General features: G+C 46.2%; 1 protein-coding gene across 2 annotated transcripts in view; it reads right to left on the bottom strand.

The window, feature by feature from the left end:
* C8H11orf65 (chromosome 8 C11orf65 homolog) overlaps window positions 1-27,551 on the bottom strand; it is a 269,451-nt gene that overhangs the window by 103,607 nt on the left and 138,293 nt on the right. For both annotated transcript variants that reach the window (XM_069202320.1, XM_069202318.1), the window contains exon 7: window positions 7,688-7,858. In XM_069202320.1, coding sequence (XP_069058421.1) covers window positions 7,688-7,858 — 171 coding nt within the window. The remainder of the gene's footprint in view (window positions 1-7,687; window positions 7,859-27,551) is intronic.

Genomic DNA, 27,551 nt, shown 5'->3' with positions numbered 1-27,551 from the left:
TACCAGTGCCACCCACTGGCTTAAATTAAGAACAGAACTTAGTGCAGCATCTGCCAAATTTGTTGCTACAAGTTACACTGTTCTTCACTCCATTGGTGGTTGTTGGACAACCAATAGGCTAGGGCTTCAGGGGATCTGAGTGAGGTTCACTGACGTCCATCACAGCCCATAAAACCCCTCTTTCCAGATTATCTCTGCCCGGCCATCGAAGCAGAAGGTGGAGAGAACAAGGGTGTCTTCCTAGTCAGGACATGGAAGGGTGCTGGCCCAGAAATGCTGCCAAATTTAATCTCTAGATACCTCATACAGGAAATGTCTATGACAACTAATATGCAGTCACTCCCTCATAATATTAATTGACCTCTCTAAGCACTCCAGGTCACTCCTTGCCTCCCTCACATACCATCCGCATCCCGCCTATCTGACAGAGACCTCTAGCCACAGATTCCCTATGTTAAATTATCCTCAGGTGTCAGAATGTATCTGAAATTTGGTTGTGAGCAGTACCCCTGCGCTTTGGGAGGTGGTAATGTTCAGTTCCACTTGCCATTATCAGCACCAAAAGTGACATGTGCATTGCTTATACAGATGCCACCCCAGTATTTTGATATCATTTTTTATCTTTTTGCGCCAGCCAGCGCAGATCAGGAGAGCTACCCCTAATCATTTTGTGACTGACCTTTTTTCGACTTTTTGTCAAATGTTTTTGGCATCTTCTCCTGTGTGACAGGGATATCCACTAAAAAAGATGGCTCAAGCCATGTGGCGCCTGTCACTGACAGATGTCAGAAATGGACCTGCATCTTGTTTGCCTCTGGTGCCTTGAGCACAACCACAAAACAAAGACCTGCATTGACTGATGTTGCCATGCACCCCAAAGCCTTCAAGGAGTGGTCTCTCAAGCTCCTTGCAGCAGGACATCTTGACAGTCTTGATCCCGGTCGAGGAATGTCCCAGGATTGGTCACAGAGCCATCAATCTTCATTGCAGTCAAAGTCTTCTGGGCGTTCGGGTGGGTCCCACAAAAAGAAAAAAAGTAGTGAGTCAAGAAGGTCTTTGACTTCAACCCTGTCTGTCAAGGTCATACAACATGACGAGGGTACAACGTCATTTAAGGCTTGGCTACACTGTTGAGCCTGCACTTGGGCCAGCTTCATTCCTCCCAGAGTTTCCAGGAGATGGAGTGACCCCTGCCCAACTCAATGAATTGTATGAAGCCATGCACCTCATATTTTGGTGGCACGTCCCCACGGGTACGCCTTCAGAAACTGTGGGTTCAGCAGGGGCCCCTACTTGTTTCTGTCAGGCCCTTCGATCCACAGATAGATCCAGACCGGCCCCAGTCCTTGACCTTCCTCAACATTGGTCCCGTTGTCGACACTCCTGGCACCGTCCCTATTCTCATCCCCCACTCGGACATGGAGCCAAAGGGGTGTCATCCAACGCCGACTCTGGCGCCGACTAGAGCCTTGCCCTCCAGACAGGAGCCTGAACCCTATTCCTATGGACTGGGACTTTGGGAAATTGGAAGCCTTAGGCATACCCTTAGGAATACCAGCCCTTAGACCCCAACATAGACTGGAGTGAGGACTTCTTGGACGCCAGTGGACTTTCCAACTCCCCATATACTAGCATGGTCTCTCCTCCTACCAGGGCTACAGAGAAGGGAGCTTCTTTTGCTAGAGGAGTGAGAAGGGTGGCAGAGGTCCTGGACCCTAGTCTGCCCTCAGAGGCAGTCAACACTAACATCATGACAGAAGTGCTTCTGCTGGGGGTGATCCCCTCAGAACCGATTCTCCTATTTAATGAAGCCATTATGGATGTCATGCTCTTGACCTGGTCAAAGCCCAGCAAAGGGGCTTCCGTGAACAGGACAATTGCCCGCCATCATCACCCCACACCACCGGACCATAATTTCTGCACACAACACCATACCCTGGAGAGGTTAGTGGTGTAAGCCTCCACTTCTGTGTATACCCTGGTGCATTCTGTACCATTCCACCGGGTAGGTCATCTAAGTTGCTGAACACCTTAGGCAAGAAAATATTTTCTTTCACCATCCTAGCACTGCGCTCCAAGAACACCATGTACCTTTTGGGACATTAGCCCCATGCACTGTGGGATTCGGTTGAGTAGGTGCAGCTCATGGTCCATGAGGCAGCCCGGGCCATACTCTCCCGAGCTAAGGCAAGTTCACGATTAGATGTGGGCTGGATACAATCAACTCTTGTTAGGCAGCGCAGTTTCTTCAATCAGCGGACTTACAGTGTCACGCCTGGCTGAGAACGGTTGGCTTTTCAGGGAAAGTAAAAACATCGTCTGCGGATATACCCTTAGATGGCTCCTGTCTCTTCAGAGCCAAAGGGGTCTTGGAGCTGGATCGCTTCAAGGATAGCAGAGCTATGGACAGGTCCTTAGGCCTTTCCATGGCCCACACCAACCCCATTCTCCCTTTCGCTCCTTTCATGGTAAGGGAAGGAGCTTCCAGTTGCGTCTTACAATCCCAGCCATCACGGAACACAACCTCCCCAGCCTCTGCGTGGTCAAGGATTTAGTACCCCTAGACCCAGTGGGTTGGGCAGCCAAAGGTCAGGCCAGTCGGCCACCCCTTCAGTAGCCGTAGCCTCCAAACCTCTTTAGTTTGCACTCCCAACATTCATGGGCAACCAGTAGGAGGCAGGGTACGCCAGCACCACTGGACATTGAAAACATCAGACCATCCGGTTCCCCAGATTGGCTGAAAGGGCTACTCCCCTCCTCTTTGAGATTACCCCTCCACCAACTTGCAACAGGCTGACAGAGGATCACCTCTCCTTACTCTGCCAGGAAGTGGCAGCTGTCTCAGCCAAGGAAGCCATAGAAAGGGTGTTGAATCCAGAAGAAGGTTGTGGTTGTTATTCCCACTACTTTCTGGTTCCCAAAAAGGATGGAGACCTTCTTCTTATCTTAGACATGTGCCCTCTCAATATTTCTTCCTCCAAGAGGAGAAATTCAGAAAGCTCACACTCACTCAAGTCCTGTCTGCCCTGGACCCGGGAGACTGGATGGTAACCTTGAACTTGCAGGATGCATATTTCCACATTCTTGTACAGTTTGCCTACAGAAGTTACCTGTGGTTCACTGTAGGCCATTGTGCTCCCTTTTGGCCTTACCAGCACCCCTCATGTGTTCACCAGGGTGATGGAGATGATTACAGCTTATCTACGGAGGTCAGGCGTACCAGTTTCCTATCTCGACGACTGTTGGAGGTGGGATCATCCCAGACAGTCACCTCTCACCTCCAGAGTACAGCAGACCTCCTGCACTCACTGGAGTTCACTATCAATGTGCAAAAATCACACCTGACTCCCTCTCAAATGCTCTCTTTCATTGGAGCTGTTCTAGACACAGTACAGTTTTGGGCTTAACCTCAGTCAGTGAGTCCAGGATGATCAGGCTAGATACCGATGTTTTAGCCTTTATACTAGGTTTTGGTGAGACTGACCCTGAAGCTGCTGGCCCCCCTGGCCTCCTACATCCTGCTTGTGAAACATGCCTGCTGTCATATGCAGGCTCTGCAGTGCAACCTTAAGTCCCCAGTGGGCGCAGCATCATGGAAATCTCTCCAACATGATCCGGATCTTGAAGGAAACTGCAAAAGATCTGCAGTGGTGGTTAGCCAACCAGGATTAGGTCAGCAGCAGACCCTTCTCCCTTCTCCAACCAGATCTGACAGTGGTGACAGATGCGTCACTCCTGGGATGGGGCTGCCATCTGGGACAGGTGGAGATTAGAGGCCTCTGGTCTCCGGCAGAATCAGGACTACATACTGGAGCTCAGGACAATCCGTCTGGCAATGAAAGCCTTTCTACCCGCCATCAAGGGAAGGCTAGTGCAAGTGTTCAGGGACAACACCAACATCATATGGTACTGCAACAAACAGGGCAGGGTGGAGTCGTGGACCCTTTGTCAAGAGGCCCTGCACCACTGGACATGGCTGGAATGTCAGGGCATATCCCTGGTGGTTCAGCACCTGGCGGGCTCTCTGAATGCCATGGTGGACAATTTCAGCTGATGATGCCTAGCGGATCACAAATGGTGTCTCCATCCAGAGGTGGTGCAAGATCTCTTTCAGCAGTGGAGAAGCCTTGGTTAGATCTGTTCACCACTGCAGAGAATGCACAATGTCAGCAGTTCTACACACTAGAGTTTCCAAGGTCTTCGTCTCAAGTAGGGCTCCTGTATGCCTTTCCAAACATTGCCCAGAGTTCTCAAGAAGATCAGGAATGACAGGGCCCAAGTCATTCTTGTGATTCTCAACTGGGCTTCAAGAGTTTAGTATCCAAAGCTGCTGAGCATGGCCATCGGTCCTCCAACCAGCTGCCCCTTCAGAAGGATCTTCTGTCGCAGCAGCAGGTGAGGATTCTCCACCTGAATCTGTCAATGCTCCACCTTCATGTGTGGAAATTGAGAGGTGACAGTTGACACCTTTTGACCTTCCTCCCGCAGTTTACAATATTGTCTTGACAGCCAGCAATGTTATGTTATGTGAATTTCTAAAGCGCATGGCTACCCGAAGGCCTCCCAGCGCTAAAAGCGGGACACTTAGATCTCTCTGGAGCCCAACTCGTTTCCTATTCATTTTTCAATTAACCCATTGCAAATTCTCTCCCCTCCTACCTTTACCAGGGCCTCACCACTATCTGCCAACCTTACCCCTCCTCTCCTCAAGCATTCACCCATCCCTTTCCACCTCATTAGCTTCAAAAACTACCCCATGTACTTAGACAATCTTGATCCACAAACTTTACAAATACTAGGTGACTCTCTTCACTGATTCCACAATACCAACATGTATTGACTGAGCAATTACTGGCAAAGCTAATAACTCAATTTCTTACACTCAAACAAATCACACTTTTCAAGCAAATAACACTCCAAATACACCGTTCATAGATGTAATAATACCTCTCAACCATCACTGTCTTATACACTGCAGCATTCTGAGCCTTAAAACTCTATCTTCACCTTTCACTTATAGATCTTTGTTATAGTTATCACGTATTGTCTCTTCTAGATATCCTAGAGGTTTCAAATAAAAATGAATATTTATTCATATTGTTATTCATTACAACGTGAAGATTAAGGTGGTCATTATGAACACGGCGGAAACAACCGACCGCCAGTGACCCCGGAACCCAGCCGGACAGATAATGAACATTTCTGTGAGCCGGCGGGTGGAAACCTTGTTTCCGCCCACCGGCTCACAGAAAGGCTTGGCCGGGACATTGACGGCGGCTCCACATGGAGCTGCCGTCAATGCCTCTGTGCAGCAGGTGCAGTTGCACCCGTCACGCAGATCACTGCCCGAAAATCGGGCAGTGACCTGTGCGACGGGGCTTGGCACCGGGGCCCCAAAGAGCATGGGCAGTGCAGGGCCCCCCAGGGGTGCCCCGAGGCAACCCCTCCGCCAGGAAAAGGCTGGCGGGAAAAGAAACATTATCCGCAGGCTAGCGCAGCTACCCTGGCGGATGGTGTTGCAACTCGCCGCCAGGCTGCCTGACGGCGGGAGCCTGGCGGTGGGTGCCGCTGGCGGGCGTCACCATGTGCATTATATGGCAGTTTGGCCCGCCATGCCGGCTTCAGCCGCCACTGCCGGCATGGCGGGCCAAACCGCCATGATCATAATGAGGGCCTAAGTCTGCTTGAATATGTTTATGTTTTTCTGAATGGATTGAATTTTTCCTTTCCTGTTATTGTTTTTAAATAATGAACAAGGTTAAATATAGGCTAACTTCACTTCTCATATTTTTTCAAGCAACTGGCAAGGTTTCACAGAATATAAGTGAAAGGCTACCAGGGTCTGTCGCCTAAGATTTTATTGTGAAAATGTTCAACAATGTCCAGAAACAACATATAAGAACAGAGTGGAATAAGATAGAAAGGAACTTTGTACCATAAACCCCAGACAGAATGGCCCTGTCAAGCTTTAATCACTTTCCTTCAGTAAAAAGGCTACAGGGAGACACATCCAGACTTCACTTGGTTGCTTACCTGCCTGACAGTAGATGCCAATGAGCGTAGTAGACCCTGCTACTTTGTTGAACATTGGTTCCATTGTTCAGCAGAGGGAATGCAGGTGTGAACTATCTTTGAAACCCAAGGAAGCTGCTTAAGGTGGGAAGTTTAGCTTAGTTAACTGAGAAAAAGTTTGGGTTCGAGATATTGATATAAATAAGCTTTATGATACAATAACAATGTAATTTTCTTTTATTCACCCAACTGATAAGTATCATTACTAGTACTTAGCTTGTTTTTATAAAAGTTCTTTCTCACATTATATGCACTAGGATAGGGTTTTGATTTGTAATACATCTAGAAAATATATTCCCAGTTTCCTATTGTTCTTGAGTGTGCCTTTCCTCGATGGAAAAGAATTTAGGTTTCACTATCCATGTGATCTCTCACTGGATTAATCATTGCCTTAAGCGCATTTCACTCAAGTAATGTTCAGTGGGTTGTGAGGTGGTTGTAGTCCATCTATCTTTCTGTCTCAGGTTGGCACACTGACAAGTACTTGGTGCTAGAGGGTCCATAATGCCTTTTTTCAGGACGTGTTTTGCAAAGAAAACGTATCAACTTCCCCCTTTAAGAGATACAAAACAAAAACACTCTACAACTCTCCTCCTAATCTTGCATTTCCTTCACTCATACTGAAAAATACACAAATCTTGGTCTGTGCATCCCCTTTTCAAAGACGTTTAAAAATCACATTGCTACATTCACAATCAGTCTTCTACCATCCATGTATTTAGACTCCACCATATGCCTCTTAAGATGTTTTTTTTAACAGAAAAGTGACAACCAAAATCAACTGAACTTTAGCCCAACCAAATCTATGAACCTTCTTCAAATTCCACTGCACAATGCCCACAAAAAAACACAACCAATCAGCAATACACTAACCAAATTCTCTAAGGCTAATACTTACCCTCCTCTAGCCTTAAAACGCTCCACCTCCAAATACAAGCTCTCTAAACTGTCTAGTATTAAATGTTCACTCAATGAAAATATATAAATCATCTTCGACCTACTGACAGACAGAACCTGACTTGCTCTTCACAAATGAATTATGGATGGGGAAGACATAGCAGCAATGCTACATGAAGCTATCCCTCGAATCAATGAAATCAATACGCACACCTGCACAGGTAAAAGAGGAGACGGCTTAACCATGATATGTAAGGAAATGAAACAGCCCTCACCAAAGTGGAGAATGTTTCCATACAAGGTTTTGAATCCTTTTTCCTCAGATGCGACCCTAGCCCAACTTTTTCCTACTAGCTTCCCCTCTTTCACAGGCCATCATCCAGCAACAGAACATTTCCAGCCACTTTTCTAGGCAGTGTATCACACCAGTTTACTAAATATTCACACCCATGCATCCCTGGTGACCTGAACCTAGGAAATGGAGCAACATCCCTGTATCCATTTATAATGCCCCAACCATGCTTCAATTTAGGAAAGTGCTGAAGGCTCTCCACTTTCAAGAACAATACGTCTCCATGGAGTAACAGTCCACTTCTGATCCCACAACACACCAATCTCTCAAATCGTTTGTTGACTTTATTTGCCTTTCACCCAGTACACCCTTTCGACTAGGTTAACCAGTACAAATACCACTGACATCCATATAATTTGTACTTACTCTTCGAAGTTTAGTGCGTTTGTCCAGTTGAGCAGCTCATCCACTTCCCAGTCCATCACAGTGTCTGGTCCGTGCAGTTCTGCTGAATTTATTAGACCTTGTGTAGCTCGCTGGATAAGGACAGCGGTGTTTGGTTCTGATGTCTCTGCATGCAGACTACCTTCATAATACCTGTGTGAGTGAGAGATGTACAGTTACTTTAGTTTGTGGGAAACTATCTTTTACAGGCAGTTTTTAAATATAGTTTTTATTACTGTTGTACAAACTAATGTTGTGTTACCATATTAAGCCAAAGTACAAATGTCCTATACCTACGAAGTATTAACATACATTTCTATTGCCCCACAATACAAAATGAAATACAACGCAATAAAAAAAACAATAGTTAAAGTAATGCTATAGTTAGATGAATATATCAGTGATGACACTGTTTTGAACTAATGTTTTTTAAAAGAATGATAGTCACCAATTATAGTTAGCAGAGTTAACTATAACTTGCACACACCTGCCATGCACTGCTTATGACCTCACATATTACATCACTCACGACATGTCCTATGACATCATTTGTAACATAACTGATAACATCCCAAAATGACATAATTGATAACATCACTGATGACATCATCCAAAGAGTGTGTTAGTTTGTTATAGTTTACATAGTGGTGGGAAACTACTATATTACCTCTCTACCTAATTTTGTACAGTCTGTGTCCAGCTAATGGGTATAAGTATTTACAAAATGCATTGCTCCTAATGCATCATAGGCATGTAGAGGTATTGAACATGTTATAAATCTTTGTAGTGAAGAGTAACTCTGTGTGCAGGTGACAGTTGATGACTTGTGTTCAGCATGTTCAACACAAGTTTTTTTGGCCCTGCAGAAAAAGTTTCCAACAGGGCAAAGATTGTACGTAAAATATATTAGTATTATAAGTAATGTTGAGTTATTAAAAAGAATCATCTCAGTATCACAATATCTACATAACATAGGAGACTGTGTGCACCAGGTACTAACCTACGTACATGGGTTTGTTTTGCTTCAAAAGATGGATTATCTGTAAAGTTTTCACCACAGTATGAAGGCTGCAGGTACTATGATCTTTAGCACCTTAAGACCTTGGTTATTTTAAGTGAATAGTCACTCTTTGGACTATTTGGTCAACCGCACAGACGCTCTGGCCTGTTGTAATCTCTCTGTGGGCTTTTAACCACGCCCACTCTTGCTATTTGTTGTTTGATGTGCTTGTTTTAAATGCTTCATTTTTATTGGTGCACTTTGTGAAATGTCCCTCCTTTGTATGTTGAGTTCCCTCCCACAGGTGATTTCACTAGTTGAACATTTTTGTTGCCCATCACACTACGTCACGCTTCCTCCTGTTACAGCGTTTGCCCTTCCTCCGGTTTCTGTTTGCCTTTCATCCCAGCCACAATCCTTTCTAAACATTCACGCAAGGAGCCAATAACTCTCACGCTCATGGCAGCGGAGGCACTTTGATTCGGCTTGCTTCTGTCAACTGTTTCACTTTTCATTTTCAATTTATGTGGCCAAGGAAGTCCAGTTAGGAATTTACAATGCTAATAGCTCTAACTCGAGCAAATGTGAGACCCATTGCATTGCAAATGCTTGTTAATACTCTGTGGTGTATTTCTCACAAGAGTTTCAGTGTCTGCAAACACAGTAAACTCTCTCCATTGAGTAAAGAGTGCCCACCTTTCTACTCATATTCACTTCATTTCTCAAAGTAGTTTCAGTGACTGTTAGGGGTTTGATACAGGTAAAGGCTGTCCATAGTAGGGCATTAGTTATGTAACAGGGCTTGAGTATCAGGAGGAACTTGGTTTTCCCTGAACTGCTGTATTAAGATTGAACACCGTGTGCAGTACAGGTTACCCTTTTATCTGTGGTTTATATATACTAACTCGGCTGCCCATGAAGTGAATGACATAGGGCGGTGGTTCCCAGCCTGTGGTCTGCGGCCCCCCAGGGATCCGTGACACATTCACAGGGGGTCTGAAGGCCTGGGCCGGCAGGAAGGCACTTCTCCAGCTGGGGACTCTACAGAAACACGTGTGTTTTTATATTTGTTACCTCATTTGTGCAGCACCTTCAAAAGCACTGCAAAGTTCCTTGTACATCCAGCAGATTTCCGGCAAAAATAAAGGTGTCAAGATAACTCTGGTGCTTAATGTACCTGCTAGAGAGAGTTGGGAGTTTTGTCTACTGGTAGTTTTGACTCATCTAAGGTAGCACAGATGGTTAAATAAGCTTGCTGCAAAGAACCTGTATTGTGCAAAGAAAAGTATTTCATATGCATAGCACAGTGAGTGACTGCTTTAGTCAAAGATTTTTTTGTTATTGTGCAGTTCATAAGTTACAATCATAATCTAGCACAGTGAGCTATGAACTGCCATCAAAGAACTGCTTGCAAACTGCATGGAACAAATTAGAAAGTTATGTTTTTTCCCCAGTCTTTCCTTATCCTTATGCTTCTAAATAAAGGTTTGTTTGCATAGAAATACATTATTATTAAATTCAAAGCTGGCCACTGTGTTAAAAGTTATGAATCCTGGGCTTGTGCTTCTCCAGACCAAGCACTCTTAGAAAATGCCTATTTGTATGGATGACATGAGAATCCTACACCTTGTAGTTCCCTGTAAAGTGCTCTTACACCCTATACTGGTATGTGAGGTGCTATAAAACAAAAATAAATACATGACAGAGAGGCTATGGAGAGATGAGAGGCCCTTATGGTTTTACTTCCTTCCCCTACTACATATTATATGAAAAAGCTTCTCAGATCTTGTCTACCTAACAAATAAAAACAAATTGCTTGGGATATGTAGAATCTGAACTGAGGATTCAGCTTTCCTAAATAAAACCAGACATTGAAAAGTTAGTTCCCGAGATGCAGCACCAACCTTTCCATTAAAACTTTTCAATTTTAGATATTCTTTCAATATTAAATAATTAAACAATTATATCGTTAGTAATTCGAGAATTTGTTTGTTGTGTACTTGTTTGTGTATTTTTTACAAATTACTGTTTTAATGTTTGAAATTTTAACCGTACAAATTGCTTAGGTGTCCCCGGCTTCTAGTAATGACTCAGTGGGAGTCCTCAGGAGTCAAAAGGTTGGAAACCTTAGGGTGAATGTTGCACATAACACAAGCTTGCTTCCCCTAAGGGGTTATATGTATGATAGCAATATTGATGCTTCATATTATTCTGAGCTGTTTTGTACTTACTTTCATAGATCTAGTGCCATACGCGTTATACAGCAATGTGTACAAAGGAAGCGTAGATTATGTCATCAGTAATGTCATCAATGATGTCATTTGAGATGTCATCAGTAATGTCATAAATTGAGTCATAGAACGTCATGAGTGATGTAATATGTTATAAGTTATAGCTAGCTCTCCTAAATATAACTGTGTATTTCTGTGTTTTTTTTAGTTCAAAAAGTTAATGTTGTCACTGACATATTCACCTAACTACAATGTTACTTTAACTTTTGTTTTTCTTTTTCAGTGAATTTCTAACTTTTTTCAAACAAAGCAATATTTTATAACCATATGTAACACCAACTCGGCCGTGCACGGCCCATAGGCAGCCAACCTCACATTGCACACAGCCTTTGACAATGCACAGCAGGGGCTTGGCAAGAGGGCCTGGCCAGGCCCTGCGGCCAACCCACCTGGAGGCAGATAATACCCCTCCCCACCTTAGACAGCCAACCTCGCAATGCACACAGCCTTTCTTTGCATGAGGTGTGGATTAAAACTTCCCACAGGCAGCCAGTCAGAGGGATTAAAACCCATGCCGCACATGGCCTTTGTTTGTGAGTGGGGTGGGGTTAGCCTCAAGGCCTGTGTTGAACCCAGGCCCTGCTTCCAACTCCGCGCATGCAGCTATTCCCACACTATGTACAGCCTTTGGTGTGCCAAGTGTAGAGTTGCCCTTCGACCCCTGGGACCCCATCCTCTGGGGCCAAAACATATATATTAAGGGTCTGGGGCATGCAGCCCTCTCCCGACCCTTAACTGGACCACGCACTCCATCCCCCAGGGCCAAATATAATTTAACAGGGGAGGAGGGTGTGCAGCCCTGCTCACCAAGCCTTATTAGGCCTGGGGTAACACATTCCTTGGGGCCAAATACAATAACAAAAAGGGGGGAGAATGCACAGCCACCCTATGTAAGCCTTACTAGGCCCTAGGGATCCCATCCCCTGGGACAAAACCAATAAAAAAAGCGAAGGACCCAAGTGCCCTCCTACCCCTCCCCAAGCTTTCATAGGGATCCTATTCCCTGAGGCCATTTTATGTTTAAAAGTGGAAGGGAGCCAGATAGCGGGATTCACATTTGGTAATAACATCTACAAAACCTCAGCATATGCTGATGACAAACTTATTTACACAAAAGCTATAGAGAATGCAATTCCGGCATTAATCAATATAATATCAGACTTCTCTAAAGTCTTTGGTTATACACTGAACAGAGATAAGACTGAGGTTTTTCCATTCAATTCGCTATGTTTTTCTACACACTTGGGTGACTGAGGCCTAAAGTGGCAACCTAAAGAACTTAAATATCTAGGTATCTGGTAGGACAGCCTAGGCACACTCCAAATAAATGAAGAGAAAATTATCCACAAGGGAAAAACCTTTTTGATGCCTCGTCGCTCAAAAATATACCCTGGTGGGGTAGACTTTAGACGCTGAAAATGATGATCACCCCAGTCATTAACCTCACTGCCTCTATGTTACCAATGCAACTCTCCCACTCCTTTTTTCATAAGATAGATAATACAACATCCAGCTTTTTGTGGAAGGGGAAGAGGGATAGAATCTCCTTTAAAGCCTTAAGATTGGACACTCACGAAGAGGGATGTAGATTGCCAAACTGGAACTTATATCAAACAGCTTTCCTGGCATCACAGGGTGCTTTTTGGATACTTGATGATCTACCCAACTTCCCGAGTTGGCTTGTAATTGAAAAGTCTATATGCTCACCCTTTTCACCCGCTGCATTTCTTTCCATGAAAAAGTTCAGACCTCCTATATCGCAAGAGATATTTGTTGACACTGCTTCCGCTATTAAATTTACAAGTTACTTACCTTCGGTGACAATATATCTGGTAGAGACATAGTCTAGTTGCAGGTTCCTTACCTTTGAATTTCCCCAAGCATCAGACTGGATCCAGAGATTTTTCTTCGAGCAGTACCTCTGCAGGCCGACAGGTGGCGTCGGTCGACTCCACGGGTGTCGTTGGCATCGTGTTTGCTGTGATGATGTTGTGGTCGTATATAGGCACCACCCCTGCTCACTGACAGCAGTTTTTTTTCACGACTTTCTAAGCCAGTAGCGCGCAGCCATGAAGAACACTGGAGAGTGGTGCGCCAAAACTAGGGCCCTTAAGGGGAAGTTCTGTTCCTAGAAATCAGTTCGCAGTGTTGGGAGGATGGGCAGGTCGGTAAGGAATCTGCAACTAGAATATGTCTCTACCAGATATATTGTTACCGAAGGTAAGTAACTTGTACATCTGATAGAGACTTCTAGTTGCAGATTCCTTACCTTTGAATAGATACCCGAGCAATACCATCCATGGTGGTGGGCTGTGAACCAAGATCACACCAAGAAGTCCTGCAGGACCGAACGGTCAAAGTAGCCATCCCTTCGGACCAGATTGTCTAGGCAGTAGTGTTTGTTAAAAGTATGCAGAGATGCCCACGTCGCTGCCTGACAGATATCCAGGACTGGAACGCCCCGTGCTAGCGCTGTGCTAGCAGCAGTAGCTCTGGTGGAGTGAGCTTGCAAACCTTCAGAAGGTTGCTTTTTAGCCAGAGCATAGCACATTTTGATGCATTAGAGTACCCATCGTGAAATGGTCCTTTCTGCACCACCTTCCCCTTCTTTTCACCCACATATCCCACAAAGAGCTGATCGTTCACCCGGAAGTCTTTGGTAGATCAAGATAGAACGCCAACGCTCTTTTTGGGTCCAGACGGTGGAGTCGGTCCTCTTAATGAGAGGGATGTGGGGGTGCATAAGAGGTAGGCAAGGTGATGGACTGTCCGACGTGGGAGGGTGTCACTACCTTAGGTAGAAAAGACGTCCTCGTGCGAGGTACCACTTAGGCAGGATGTATGGCCAGAAAAGGTGGCTTAGATGACAGAGCCTGGAGTTCACTATCTCTGTGGGCAGAAGTAATGGCAACTAAAAAGACAGTCTTTATAGTTAAGAGCCGTAAAGGACAGTTGTGAAGCGGTTCAAACGGGGTACACATAAAGTAAGTTAAGACCAGGTTGAGATCCCATTGGGGCATGATGAATGGGATAGGAGAAAAGAGATGTGTGAGGCCTTTAAGAAACCTCCCAACTATGGGAGATTTAAATAAGGAAGGCTGATCTGGTAACCTCAAGAAAGCAGAGATAGCAGAGAGATATCCCTTAAGAGTGCCCAAGGTGGAACACTGCTGGGCAAGGGAAAGAATAAAGAGAAGGACTTGAGAAAGAGGTGCAGATAGAGGATTGACAGATTTGTCAATGCACCATGCCACAAATTTCCTCCAACGAGAGGCGTAGAAACAGTTTTTGGTTGAGGGACGCCTGGCTGCGAAGATAACATCACAGACTTCGGGGGGCAAGTCAAAAGACGTCAACTGTTGCTGCTCAATCTCCACGCATGAAGCCGCAGAGTTGACAGGTTTGGGTGGAGGACCCTCCCCTAATATTGCGACAGAAGATCCTCCCAAAGCGGCAGTCTGATTGGAGGAACTATGGCCATGTTCAAGAGCTCGGGATACCAGACTCTTCGTGCCCAGTCCGGAGCCACCAGTATTATTTGGATCCGGTCTTGCCTGATCTTCTTCAGAACTCTGGGCAGAAGTGGTATAGGCGGAAAGGTGCACAGGAGGCCTGAATTCCACTCGCAATGAAAAGCATCGCTGAGCGAGTGCCGCCTTGGAAACTCCAACGCGCAAAACAGCGGACATTGTGCATTCTCTACGGAGGCGAACAAGTCTAACCAAGGTTCTCCCCACTGCAGGAAAAGACCTTGCGCCACCTCTAGGTGGAGACGCCATTTGTGATCGACCACGCATCGTCGGCTGAGTTAGTCTGCTCTGGCATTCAAGGAGCCTGCCAGGTGTTAAACCACCAGGGAAATGCCCTGATGTTCAAGCAAAGTCCAGAGGTTAAGGGCCTCTTGACAAAGAGTCCACGACCCCACTCTGCCTTGTTTGTTGCAATACCACATGGCGGTGGTGTTGCCTGTGAACACCTGCACTGCTTTCCCCTTGAGGGAGGGAAGGAATGCTTTTAATGCTAGTCGAATCGCTCGGCGCTTCAGATGATTGATATGGAGCCTGGCTTCCGCCAGAGACCAGATGTCTCTGATCCCCACCTCTCCCATGTGTCCACCCCATCCCAGGAGTGACGCATCTGTCACGACCGTAAGATCTGGTTGGGGAAAGGAGAGGGATCTGCCCTTGACCCAATCTTGATTTGTTAACCACCACTGCAGGTCTCTCACAGTCCCTTCTGAGATCTGGACATTGTCGGAGAGATTCCCCTGATGCTGCGCCCACTGGAACTTCAGGTCCCACTGCAGAGCCCGCATATGCCATCTGGCATTTTGAAACAGCAGGATGCAGAAGGCCATGAGGCCCATCAGCCTCAGAGTCATTCTCACTGAAATCCAGGACAGAGGCTGAAACATCGGTATCATAACCTGAATATCCTGGACTCGCTTTTCGGGAGGATAAGCCTGAAACTGCACTGTATCCAGAACAGCTCTGATGAAAAGGAGCATCTGAGAAAGAGTCAGGTGTGACTTTGGCACGTTGATAGTGAACCCCAGCGAATGCAAAAGTTTCGCCGTAGTCTGGAGGTGGGAGAAGACTGTCTGAGGTGAATTTGCCTGTAACAGCCAATCGCCGAGGTAGGGGAAGACTGGGACCCCTAACCTGCCCAGATGAGCTGCCACCACTACCATCACTTTCATGAACACCCGAGGGGCACTGGTAGGCCAAAAGGGAGCACAATAAACTGAAAGTGCTCGTGACCTACCACGAATCGTAGGTAGCGTCTGTGGGCCAGCAAGATGGGAATGTGGAAGTATGCGTCTTGCAAGTCCAACGCAACCACCCAGTCTCCGGGATCCAGGGCAGATAGGACCTGAGCCAATGTCAACATTTTGAACTTCTCCTTTTTGAGGAAGAGATTGAGGGACCGAAGATCTAATATAGGCTGCAGACTTTTGTCCTTTTTCGGAACCAGAAAGTAGCGGGAATACCGACCACGACCTACTTCCGGCAACGGAACCCTCTCTACAGCTCCTTTGGCCAAAAAGGCTTGGACTTCCTCGCGAAGAAGCGTTATATGATCCTCCGATATCCGATTGTAAGAAGGTGGCATGGCTGGATGAGATGTCTCAAAGGCGAAGGAGTAGCTTCTTCTGACAATTTGGAGGACCCACCCGTCCGAGGTAATGGATTGCCATTGGGGCAGGGGATGGCGAATCCTGCTACCCTCTGGTTCCTGATGTACTCGCGGACTAGGAAGGCTTGGATGCGAAAGAGGGGATGGGGTGGTATCGGAGACCTGCTGGCTCCCTGGTCCCCGGGGGCATGGGATCCCGTGGCCACGCAGGGACTGTACAGCATGCACAAGTCAATGGCCAGTGGGGAAAGGACGCAGTTGGGTGTCCTTTCCGTAGCCATGAAAGGGGCAAAAGGCAGACTGCTGGGGTCTAGGAGCGGGCGCAAGGCCAAAGGACCGGGCCATGGCTCCGGAATCCTTAAAGCGATTGAGCGTCAAGTCCGCCTTGTCTCCGAAGAGACGTGTGCAATCAAAGGGCATGTCCATCAAGGATTGCTGTACATCCCCTGAAAAGCGAGATGTTCTCAGCCAGGCGTGGAGTCTCAATGCCAGCGTCGATGCAACCGATCTGCCAAGAGAGTCGGTCGTATCCAGTCCACAACGAATCATGAACTTCGCTGCATCCTTCCCATCTGCTATGGCTTGAGAAAGGACAGTCTGAGCCTCCTCCGGAACTGCAAGCAGCACTTGCGCAACCATGTCCCAGAGAGTATGTGAATAGCAGCCCAAAAGGTATGCAGTGTTCACAGACTGCAGCGCTAGACTGTTGGAAGAAAACAACTTCTTCTCCAAATTATCCAGTCTTTTTGATTCCCTATCCGGGGGGTGCGGCAGGGAATGCCTCAGATGAAGAAGAAGCCTGGTTGACAAGGCTCTCAGGCGTGGGATGTTGGGTGAGGAATTTTGGGTCTGACGGCGCAGGCCGATGGCGGCGAGCAATCGTCCTATTCACAGGAGCCCCTGTGCTGGGTCTGGACCAAGTACCCAAAAGGTCATTTGTCAGTGCTTCATTAAAGGGAAGAAGGGGCTCGGAAGAGGAAGACCCCGACTGAAGCACGTTGGTTAGGATATTAGGCCTAACCTTTACAGAAGGTAGCTCGAGATCCAGGACCTTAGCCCCCCTTCTCACCACCACGGAATAAGAAGCACCCTCCTCCATAGCCACGCTAGAAGGAGAGAGCATACCAGTGTCAGAGGAGGTGTCTTGACCACTGGGATCACCCAAATCCTGCACCCAGTGCATTTGGGGGTATTCTAAAGGGTACAGCGTCCCCCACATACTCTCCCTGTATCCATACCCACAAGAATAAGGGTCTGGATCAACCCTAGGCCCAGGAGAGCCAATAGAGAACGGAATCGGTGTCTAGCGATGTCGTTCCGGTTTCGGGTCGTCAGGTATGAGGATGGGATCGACATCGATTGTGGGCCCAACCGACGTTGGGAGCCTTGACGTCGGAGCCGACGCCGGAGAAGGTCGCCATGGAACGACCGGTGTCGGGACGGATCCGTGACTGGATCCAGAGGAGCCCTCCGGAGCCGTGGCTGAGTCTGACGACTTTGAACCCGAGGGAGCCCCCACCGACTCACCTGTGCTCGAAACCCCCGAAGTTGGGTCGGGCTGCCCAAAAATCAGGCGCATGGCCTCGTAAAATTCTTTACGTTGGGCAGGGATGGCTCTGGAAAGTCGGGGAAGCGCGGAGCCAGCCCAGATGAAGGCTCCGTTGACGGAGGCCTAGAGCGTCGACGCTCTTCCCGCATCACATCATCCGATCGACGGGGTGAAGTCGAACGATTGCCCTTCTTCGACCGGAATGAACTGATGACTTGGAGGACGAGGAGTGGTGGTGACTCCGCTGCCGGTCTCGAGACCTTTCTCTCGAACGAGACTGTGAGCGCTGCAAAGTCGAGTGTCGGGCTGCCATGAGCTTTAGGGACCACTCCCTCAAAGCCTTCGGGTTCATGGCCCGACACTCGGAGCACGCCTTTGGGTCGTGATCATGCTCCAGGCACCAAAGACACACGAGGTGCGGATCCGTCACCAGCATAGTTCAGTGACAGGAGTCGCAGTGTTTGAATCTGGTCTTGCAGGACATCCTTCGTCGCATCCACAAACTCGTCAAAAACTTCGACAAAAGTGTCAACTTAGTCAAAAAATGACTTAGGTAGCTCTCTCTGGATCTGCGCGTAGGCTGGTGCGGAAAGAAAAGAACTGACGTCAGCACACCGGAGTGGCACCTATATATGACCACAACATCATCACGGCGAACTGCTCGAAGAAAAAATTCCCAGATCCAGGGGAAATTCAAAAGTAAGGAATCTGCAACTAGAAATCTCTATCAGATATATCAGACAAAAAAAAATCACAAACTCCAGGGCACAGATCTTTAATGGCTTCTCTTTGGAACAACCCCAGAATAAAACTGGACACTCCAGTTGAACTACACCGCTCATGTGCCTAAACAAAAATCCATGTTATTCGTGACCTATATGATGATAATGGAGAACCTACGTCCTTTGCTTTTGTGGCTGCGAAACACAAGCTCTCCCCAATCGATTTTTACAGCTTTCTAAGAACTAAAGCTAACTCTTAAAACTAGAACATACAACCATATGCCAACAACTTAGACTATGGCACTACTCAGGTCATATCTGCTCCAAGATTTATAAAGCTCTCGTGGCATTTATCTCATTGGGCAGGTCACCTCTTATTTCTAAATGGTCTAAACTTCTAGGAGGGTCAGATGTAATAGATGCCTGAGGAGAGTTGGAATAATATAGGCAAATATGCCCTTCTAAATAAAGTTGCCCCTTCGCTGATCCAATCTAAATTCTTTACTCTGCATTTCCTACACTTGACTGCATAAGCTGTGTCTCAGAGAAAACAACAAATGTTGGAACTGTGAAACTGCTCCGGGATCCCAGGAACACATGTTTTTCCAATGTCCTATCTCTCACCAAATCAATAGCATGTTTGAGACATCAATTTCCCTAAATTGCCCACTAATCATTTTGGGTCCTTGGAGTATCTCAAATAGACTGAATCTTGATGAGAATGACATGGCCCATTAGATCTCCTTTTAACCATTGCAATTAAGGTTATATTAGCATACTGGAAATCTCTCAAACATGATTCCCCACACACATGGTGGGCATGGGTAACATACCTCAGAGGAGCTAATAAGTTATTCGAAGCACCCTCATGCTTTCTAATGACACCGAATAATATATGGTGAACATTAGACCACTTTATGGAAAAAGAAGAAAATCTCACTTAGTGCATTTCTTACTGCTTCTATACAACCACACTATACTTTCCTTTCCCTTCCCAAGTTGATATCATCTTCTGTTTGACTAGAGGATACACTTTCTTTCATTTAATAAACACTCTAAACTTATACGACTACAAACGTTATCACTGGTTGCTCTACTTCATATTATAGTCAAAGTTAGGTCAACCTTGTTAGCTATATGGATAATTTATACAATACATGTAAATGGATAACGTGTATTTCCCATGATACTATCCATCTAAGTGTATCCCCCTGGTCTCTATGTTACTTAATTGTTGTATTTTTTTTGCCTAAATATACCAATAAAAACGATCTGAACACAAAACATATAGTGGAAGGGAGCTGCACTGCCCACTCCTGAGCCATATCAGACTCTGGGGATCCCATCCCCCAGGGCCAAATTTAATTTAAAAAAAAAGGAGTGTGAGGACATTTGTAGCTTCTCCTTTTTTCCAGATTATTTGTTTGTCGTTTGACCAGAACACTCCTTCTGGTTCTCATCAACTTTTGCCATAATAAGTTTGTCAGAAATAATGTTCAAATTACTGATTCTCTCATGGCAAACTTTGACTTGATGCTAGCAGGTTTGAAAGAGGATTATGTAATATTGTGGGGTGGAGATTTTAACCTCAGAGTGTGTACTATTGCCTAAATATACCAATAAAAACGATCTGAACACAAAAAAAAGTGGAACGGAGCTGCACTGCCCCCTCCTGAGCCATATCAGACTCTGGGGATCCCACCCCCCAGGGCCAAATTTAATAAAAAAATGGAGAATGTGAGGACATTTGTAGATTCTCCTTTTTTTCCAGATTATCTGCTTGTCGTTGACCAGAACACTCCTGGTTCTCATCAACTTTTGCCATAATAATTTTGTCAGAAATAATGTTCAAATTATTGATTCTCTTATAGCAACGTTTGACTTGATGCTAGCAGGTTTGAAAGAGGATTATGTAATATTGTGGGGTGGAGATTTTAACCTCAGATTGTGTACTATTGATGTAACCAATGTTTGTGGGGTATCGAATGACAACCTATATCATTCTTCGCACTTTAAGCAAAACCCATGGAATGACGAACTGACTAGGCCAGTGGTTCCCAACCTGTGGTCCGGGGACCCCTGGGGATCCGCAAAGCCTCCTGAGGGGGTCCGCGACTGATTAGAAAATGAAATAATATTAACAGATTTGATCCCCAGCTTTCAATAATGACTCAGTGAGGGGTCCCCAGATTCCAGTAATGATTCAGTGGGGGGGGGGGGGGGGGAGAGGGTCAACAGGTTCCAGTAATGATAAAGTGGGGGTCCACAGAAGTCAAAAGGTTGGAAGCACTGGACTAGGCTCTTGATAATCTATGATCTTACACTTATCAGCAAAGGAAGTGTTCACTCAGGTGTCGTACACAGGTAGAAGAGGTCTGTAAGTGACTTTATTGCACTGCCGAACTCATGGTCCAGAAAGGTTTGTAACTTTCAGATATGAGACAGTGCCATGAGCGATCATAACCCGTTGGTGCTAAGCCTTACTTTAGATCTGTTGACTGTGATTTTCAACAAGATGGTTACCCCATTTGAATATACGAGAAATGGGGAGAAATACATCGTAAATGATGGGATGTTGAATCAGGGTTTTTCTAATCCGGCTTGTGAGAAGCGGAGGGAATCCTTTGAGGTTAGTCTTAGCGAGGATCTTGATCCAGGGAAGGTATTAGGGGCCTTCTCTAAGATTTGCAGAAGGGCAGCTGAGCAATTAATGGTAAACACTTCACATCATGCCACAAGGTATAATAAATGGTTTGATAGGACATGAACCACAGAAGCCTATTACGAGTTCTTAAACGGTCACAGAGGAGTTTGCTAGAAATCAGAAATTGGATGAAGCTATACAAAGCAGCAGTTTCCAGTAGTTTACTGGTGCTCTCGAGGAGGGCTAAACACTGGAAAAGGCATGATGTATGCATGCCTTCCACTAATGAAAGCAAACAGATTTTAAAAGGCAAGGCTACAAACCAATGAAAGACACTGACATGACATGGGTGGGGCCCTTTTCTAAGTACTACAGCGTCTCACAAGTGATACGCATGCACAAGTGCATGCTATCCCAGGCTCAACCCTAAAAAGGGAATAGGAGTGCCCCCCTTCTCCAATTTGCTATAGGCACATATAACGTTTTCACACCACGGCAATGGTCTTGGGCAGAATCTTATTGGGGCATCTTGAAGATTGGGCTAATGAGATGTCTATCCTTATGTTGGCCCAGTATGATTTCAGAAGGGGTCTAGGGGCTGTATATCAGTGCTTAAATTTACACCTGGTAATGGGCAAATATATGTGACTGCGAAAGAGGGATGCCTTTTTCTGGTATTTATGGACCTTTGTGCAGGTTTTGATAATGTATCAAGGGGGAAGCTGTGGCATATGTTGCTAAATAAAGGTACCAATCCCAAGATCGTTCAACTGCTATCTCAGCTGCATGAGGATGTAGGAAGTAGCACCAGGTTCGGGCCAAAGGGGTAATGTACACCTTACATTAAGATCAGAAAGGGGTTCAGGCAAGGATGTGTGTTGGCCCCTTTTGAGTCTTTACATCAATGACCTAGGTAACGTCTTGAGATAAACACTGCAGCCAATCCACCTAGAGTTTGAACAAGACAGTTACTTGTTCTCATGTATGCAGATGAATGTCTGCTTATGGCTAGGACTGGGCGGGGTCTTCAGAAACATTTAAATAACTTTTTGGCATTTATGTCTGAATTGGGCCTCTTCAAGAATAAATCTAAATCCTTTGCCATGGTATGTGGTCGCCCCTGGAGTAGGCTTGCCCCTTTTCATTTTTGGGGTACTGCCTTAAAGTGTGTACCAACATTTACATACCTGGGGACTCTGTTTGATATCAGCAGTTGGAAGCACTTGCGAAACATAAGGGTAATGTAGTACAAACAAGCTATAGCTTTTCTGTTTTTATTTGCTGGTAAACCAGCGCCTATGCTCTTGGACACTGTCACTATATACAAAGCAAGGCACATTCCAATTGTCACTTATGGTGCTGGATATAGGGATATACTGACTGTTTATAGATTCGCAATAGCTTCCGACAAAGACTTTTGTCACTGATGTGCACTGTTCCCTCCTTAAAAGTGCATGGGGAGATTGGCCTTATTTATTTGTGAGATGGAATTCGGCTGGAACCTCTTTTATTGTGGCTATCAGTGTAGTCTAGACCAGAAGAAGACAAATGATGATAACAGATTGTCTAAAACTGTCAGGGGCTCATAAAATCAATTGGATCTTGCATGTAACAGAAGGCCTGAATGCAATCAACAGGCAGGAATTGTTTGACAAATCATCAAGTATTGATCAATTGACCAAATCACTAGTCAAAAGTGAATTATTTAGGTCTCTCGCAGAAAAGAGATTGTATGGTGAACTCCGGAAAAGGTTGTTGGACCTGTATCTCCTGTTGTGTACAACACCCAGTATCAAGCCTTACCTGCTTAAGGGCCCCTGCCAGCAGAGATTTTACCTGAGAAGATTTAGGTTCAGCCTAGCCCATTTTCCGGTGTCCTATCCCACAAATGTGTACACAGCAAAATACCTGATATTGTGCCTTTGTAATTCACTACAGCCTCAGTCTCAACTGCACATGTTCTTTTTTGTGAGTTGTATAAAGAACTGGGCATACGGATACTGAGGCCTCTTCTGAGGCAGTTACATCAGGGAATGTAAAGCTGCTTTGGAGCACCTGCAGTTTCTCCAAACTGATGTGAAATGTCAAACTGTTTACAGGTTATTGCCTCTGTGGTCCAACGTAGGCGAACAGTTGGGAAATAGAGGAGCCCTAATGAGTGGAGAAATTGAAATATCCATAGTTTTTAATGTTGCGAATTAAATCATTTTATACTATAACAAACCATTTGATGATATTGTTCGACACAAATTTTAAGATGAATTGTACTGTCTGCTTTTAATTTCTACCCACTAGATCACTTTATTTATTTATTTGAAACATTGTATCTTATTGGATTGCATTGAATGCTGATACTGTTTTAAGAGATATTCTGCTTTTTTAAATGTTTTGCATTTATATGTGTGCTTTTATGGTTTGCCTTAAACCAAATAAAGCTTTTCTTGACCTTGACATCTGCATATGTGTGCGATATGTGCCTGGTACCAGTGTGTCCCCATCCATGTCGGACAGAATTGTGCTCCTGACATTTGCATGTCACAATAATTTGAAAAAATTACTGTAACATGTGGATGACTGCAGTGGTCCCAAGCTCATGTGCAGTGATCATACAAAGTAGACTGACAATGCAGAAGTGGAATCAAAAAACAAAGTAGGTTTTTACCTCATTTCCCCTCAATTGGCTAACTCAGGTGTGGAGACAGAATGTCCACAGTAGGCTTGGCGGGAAGGCACATCTAAATCTGTTCGGTGGGAAGGGTGGTTGGAGTCCCACTGTCAACCACTTTTTCCTATGGTGCTGTCAACGCGGTTGGGAAGATCTGGCAGAGTCGACTGGACTCCGGCGCATTATCGGCTATGGTCCCGCCAACATCTAAATCGGGCAGGACGAATGCTTACTGGTGTACGGGTTTTCCATTGCAAAATCAACAGTGTGTCAGTTACCCCCAAGATCTAGATCAGGCCCTAGGTGCTGGGTGGCTGACCCTGATAGGAAATTATAAAATATATTGTACCTGAGCTCAAACTCTTCTTTCTTAGGATTGCATGAAGAGTAGAGACAGAGCACACCCTCTATGAAGCCTGTAAGGCAGTCATGAAAGAGGAAAATTATATATACAAAATTGTAGAACACAACCACCATGTCATGTCAAAAGCACCCACGCTTCAGTGACGATGAGTTGAGGGTCATGGTTGATGAAATCATCAGGGTAGAGCCACAACTCCTAGGAGCACAGGTAGAGCAAACCTCCATAGCCAGGAAAATGGAGTTATGGCAGAGAAGAGTTGACAGGGTCAACTCAGTGGGCAACCATTCATGCACAATGGAGGACATCAGGAAGTGGTGGAACGACCTAAGGGGGAATGTGCATTCCATGGCTTCACAACACCAGATAGCCGTGCACAAGACTGGCAGTGGGCCCCCACCTTCTCCCTCAGAGCTCACATCGTGGGAGGAGAAGGTCATGGACATCCTGCATCCAGAGGGCCTGACCGGAATACCTGGAGGACTGGACTCTGGTGAGTAACTACCACTCACCGGGCACTACTTCGACCTGTCCAGCATGCATCCTCACCACCCAAACTCTCCATTACATCCCATCCCTCAGTACACCTCCCACCTAATCACTTAATGCCCCTCTCCTGCATGCCACTACCACCCTGCCCTAATCCCGTACACACCCTGGCAAGTGCACGTATAGCACAGCCAATTACTATCTCTCCCACTCCAACAGTGCACTAGCCCATTAACATCAAAACCTGCAGTGTGCACTTCACATCACATCTTTTGCATGTATGACTACTGCACTAGCTACACCAATTTGATGCTTCGACTGAGGACCACTACATTGCAATGACAGTGAAGCTAAGGCACAACACAATGCCAAACAAGTTAGATGGAGCATGGTACACATGTCACAATCCACAAACTGTGTCAGCACAGCTGCACCTGTCATTGCCATTGCTGGGAATCAAGTCAAGGCACTGTAGGCATCAGACAAACAGACAACTAATCACACCTCCACCAATAAAGGCCCTCTCACTCCATCCACAGGTACCTCTGCCACCACAGAGAGGATTCCACAGACATACATCCCTCCTCATGATGAAGGCCCCAGTGAGGACAACAGCGCTGGAAGTCTGGACAGTGACGACCTACCTGGCCCATCTGGGACCCCTGGTCAATCTTCCACTCCCTACCTCACTCTGCCCACATCAGGTTCCCCCCCCCCACCATGTGGCACCACCATCTCAGCCAACCCTTCGTCCCCAAACCTGTGCCTCATGAACTGTTCAATCAGTTGTGTGCCCCACAGTACAGGGACCTCAGTCACCCCCTCACACCCAAGACAATGAAGGTCCTGCTGTCACTGGGAGTGGCAAGGGGCACAGGCACATGGGGACAGGGGAGGGGACCTGTGGGCCAGATGATGGGGCAGCCAAGGCCGTCACCTGACCAGGAAGCCATCTCCCAAGTCCTGTGAGCATATCATCAATCCCAGGACAGGATGGGCCAATTCATACCCATTTTGTGGGAAAACAAGAGGTTGCAAAGGAAATACCACCAGGAGGTCATACAGGTCCACAATGCCACCATGGTCTTCATTGCAGGGGTGCTCAAGGACATTAGCAACACCCTATGTGCTTCCTCCACACACCAGCAGGCCCTTTCCAATAGTCACAACACATCAGAGCCTTCTATATCTGCATCTGCTAGTGGAATGGAGGCTCTGCCAGGGGAACCACAGGCCCCAGGCACCCTTCCCTCTGTAGGTGAGGAACCCCTCCTCCCCCGCAAATGTGAATCCCCATCCAGACATTTGGCTGGAGCAGATGCCAAGACCATACCCACTGCCAAGAAGTGGCCCTCTCCTGATTACTCTCCAGTGTGTGCCACTGAGACACCCTGTTGATTGTTCAATGACATTACTCCATTTCCCAAGGGCCCATGGACACTGGACCTGGGCTACCTACAGCTGTGCCACCTACTCTGAGGATACCATTTACCATGACCCCACCCATCACCTGTTTGCCACTGTATGCACAATAAACACTAAAGATCACAGCTACTGCTTTTGTGTTTTTATTTGTACATATACAAATGTTTGGTCTTCAAAATGTAATGTGAGTATGGCCCCCCTAATCTAACAGGCAGTGTAAGGGACTGCAGAGGGAGGCATCCTCAGCAGGAGACACAGTACAACAGATATGTCCCAGGGTAGATGTAAGGGAGTCACTAGTACAGCTACACACCAGAGTATATCCAATTATCCAACCTCAAAAAAATAACATGACAGAGATTACCATCAGGACTGTAGGCATGGTACCACACAAAGCACATATGCAGTTCATAGTTGTTGTGTCCAGTGTAGATATCCATCTAAAAAGGGCACGACAGATATTGCATGAGAACAGGAGAATGCAGGACACATGGCACAATACAGGCCTGTCCATAGGAGATGTGAATCTTGCAATGTACAGACAGTACAAATGGTAGAGATGATACATTTTCAGACACCACCTTACATGCATTCAGTCACAACACACACATAGGAATGGGTACACTTCACAACACCGCTGATAATCCTAATCAGGAGGACCATTGATAGCAAACAATGTTGAAATAGTACACATCTAAATGCACACACAGTGTACCTGAATGTTACTGGAAGTACTGATTGGTGAACTCTACCCTGGAGTCAGTTGCACCTCCCTTATCACTTTCCACTTCTGCATCACCAGCCACTGGTCCAGCTGCCTCCTCATCTTCAGCTAGTAAGGGTATCTGACGTCTCAGGGCCAGACTGTGGACCATGCAGCTGTCAACTATGATCTGGCATACCTTTCGGGGTCTGTAGCGGAGAGCACCTCCAGAGACGTGCAGGCACCTGAATCTGGCCTCCAGGAGGCCAAATGTCCTTTTAATTACATGCCTTGTCCTGCAGTGGGCCTCAATGAAACGGAGTTTCCCTTCAGTGGCAGGGTACCTCACAGGATTTAACAGTCAAGGAATGTTAGGATAGCCAGAGTCACCTCAGTGCACAGAGGTAGGACCTGTTACAATACAGGTACAGCCACAGTGAAAAATGTGATGACAGGTGCCATAATAGAGACACACATCCAAATGCATACATACTACCAATGAGCCAAGCCCTCTCTCTCTGTAGTCGTGCCATCATGTGGGAGACATTGATGTTTCTCAGAATATAGGAGTCATGCACAGATCCTGAAAACTTGGCTGTCACTTGGGTGATGTATTGGTCTGCCACACACACCACCTGAACATTGATGGAGTGGTTGTTCTTCCTGTTCCTATACACCTGTTCATTGGCACTGGGAGGGGTCATAGCTATATGGGTGCCATCTATGGCCCCTATCACATGAGGGATGTGTCCGACATCATAGAAGTCTGCCTTCACATAGGACAAATCCCCTCGTTGGGGGAACCTATGGCCCCTATCACGAGGGATGTGTCCCACATCATAGAAGTCTGCCTTCACATAG

The sequence above is a fragment of the Pleurodeles waltl genome, chromosome 8 (assembly GCF_031143425.1).
Source record: "Pleurodeles waltl isolate 20211129_DDA chromosome 8, aPleWal1.hap1.20221129, whole genome shotgun sequence".
Taxonomy (NCBI): domain Eukaryota; kingdom Metazoa; phylum Chordata; class Amphibia; order Caudata; family Salamandridae; genus Pleurodeles; species Pleurodeles waltl.
Note: the sequence above shows the minus strand (reverse complement) of the source record. Positions and strands in the feature narration are given on the sequence as shown.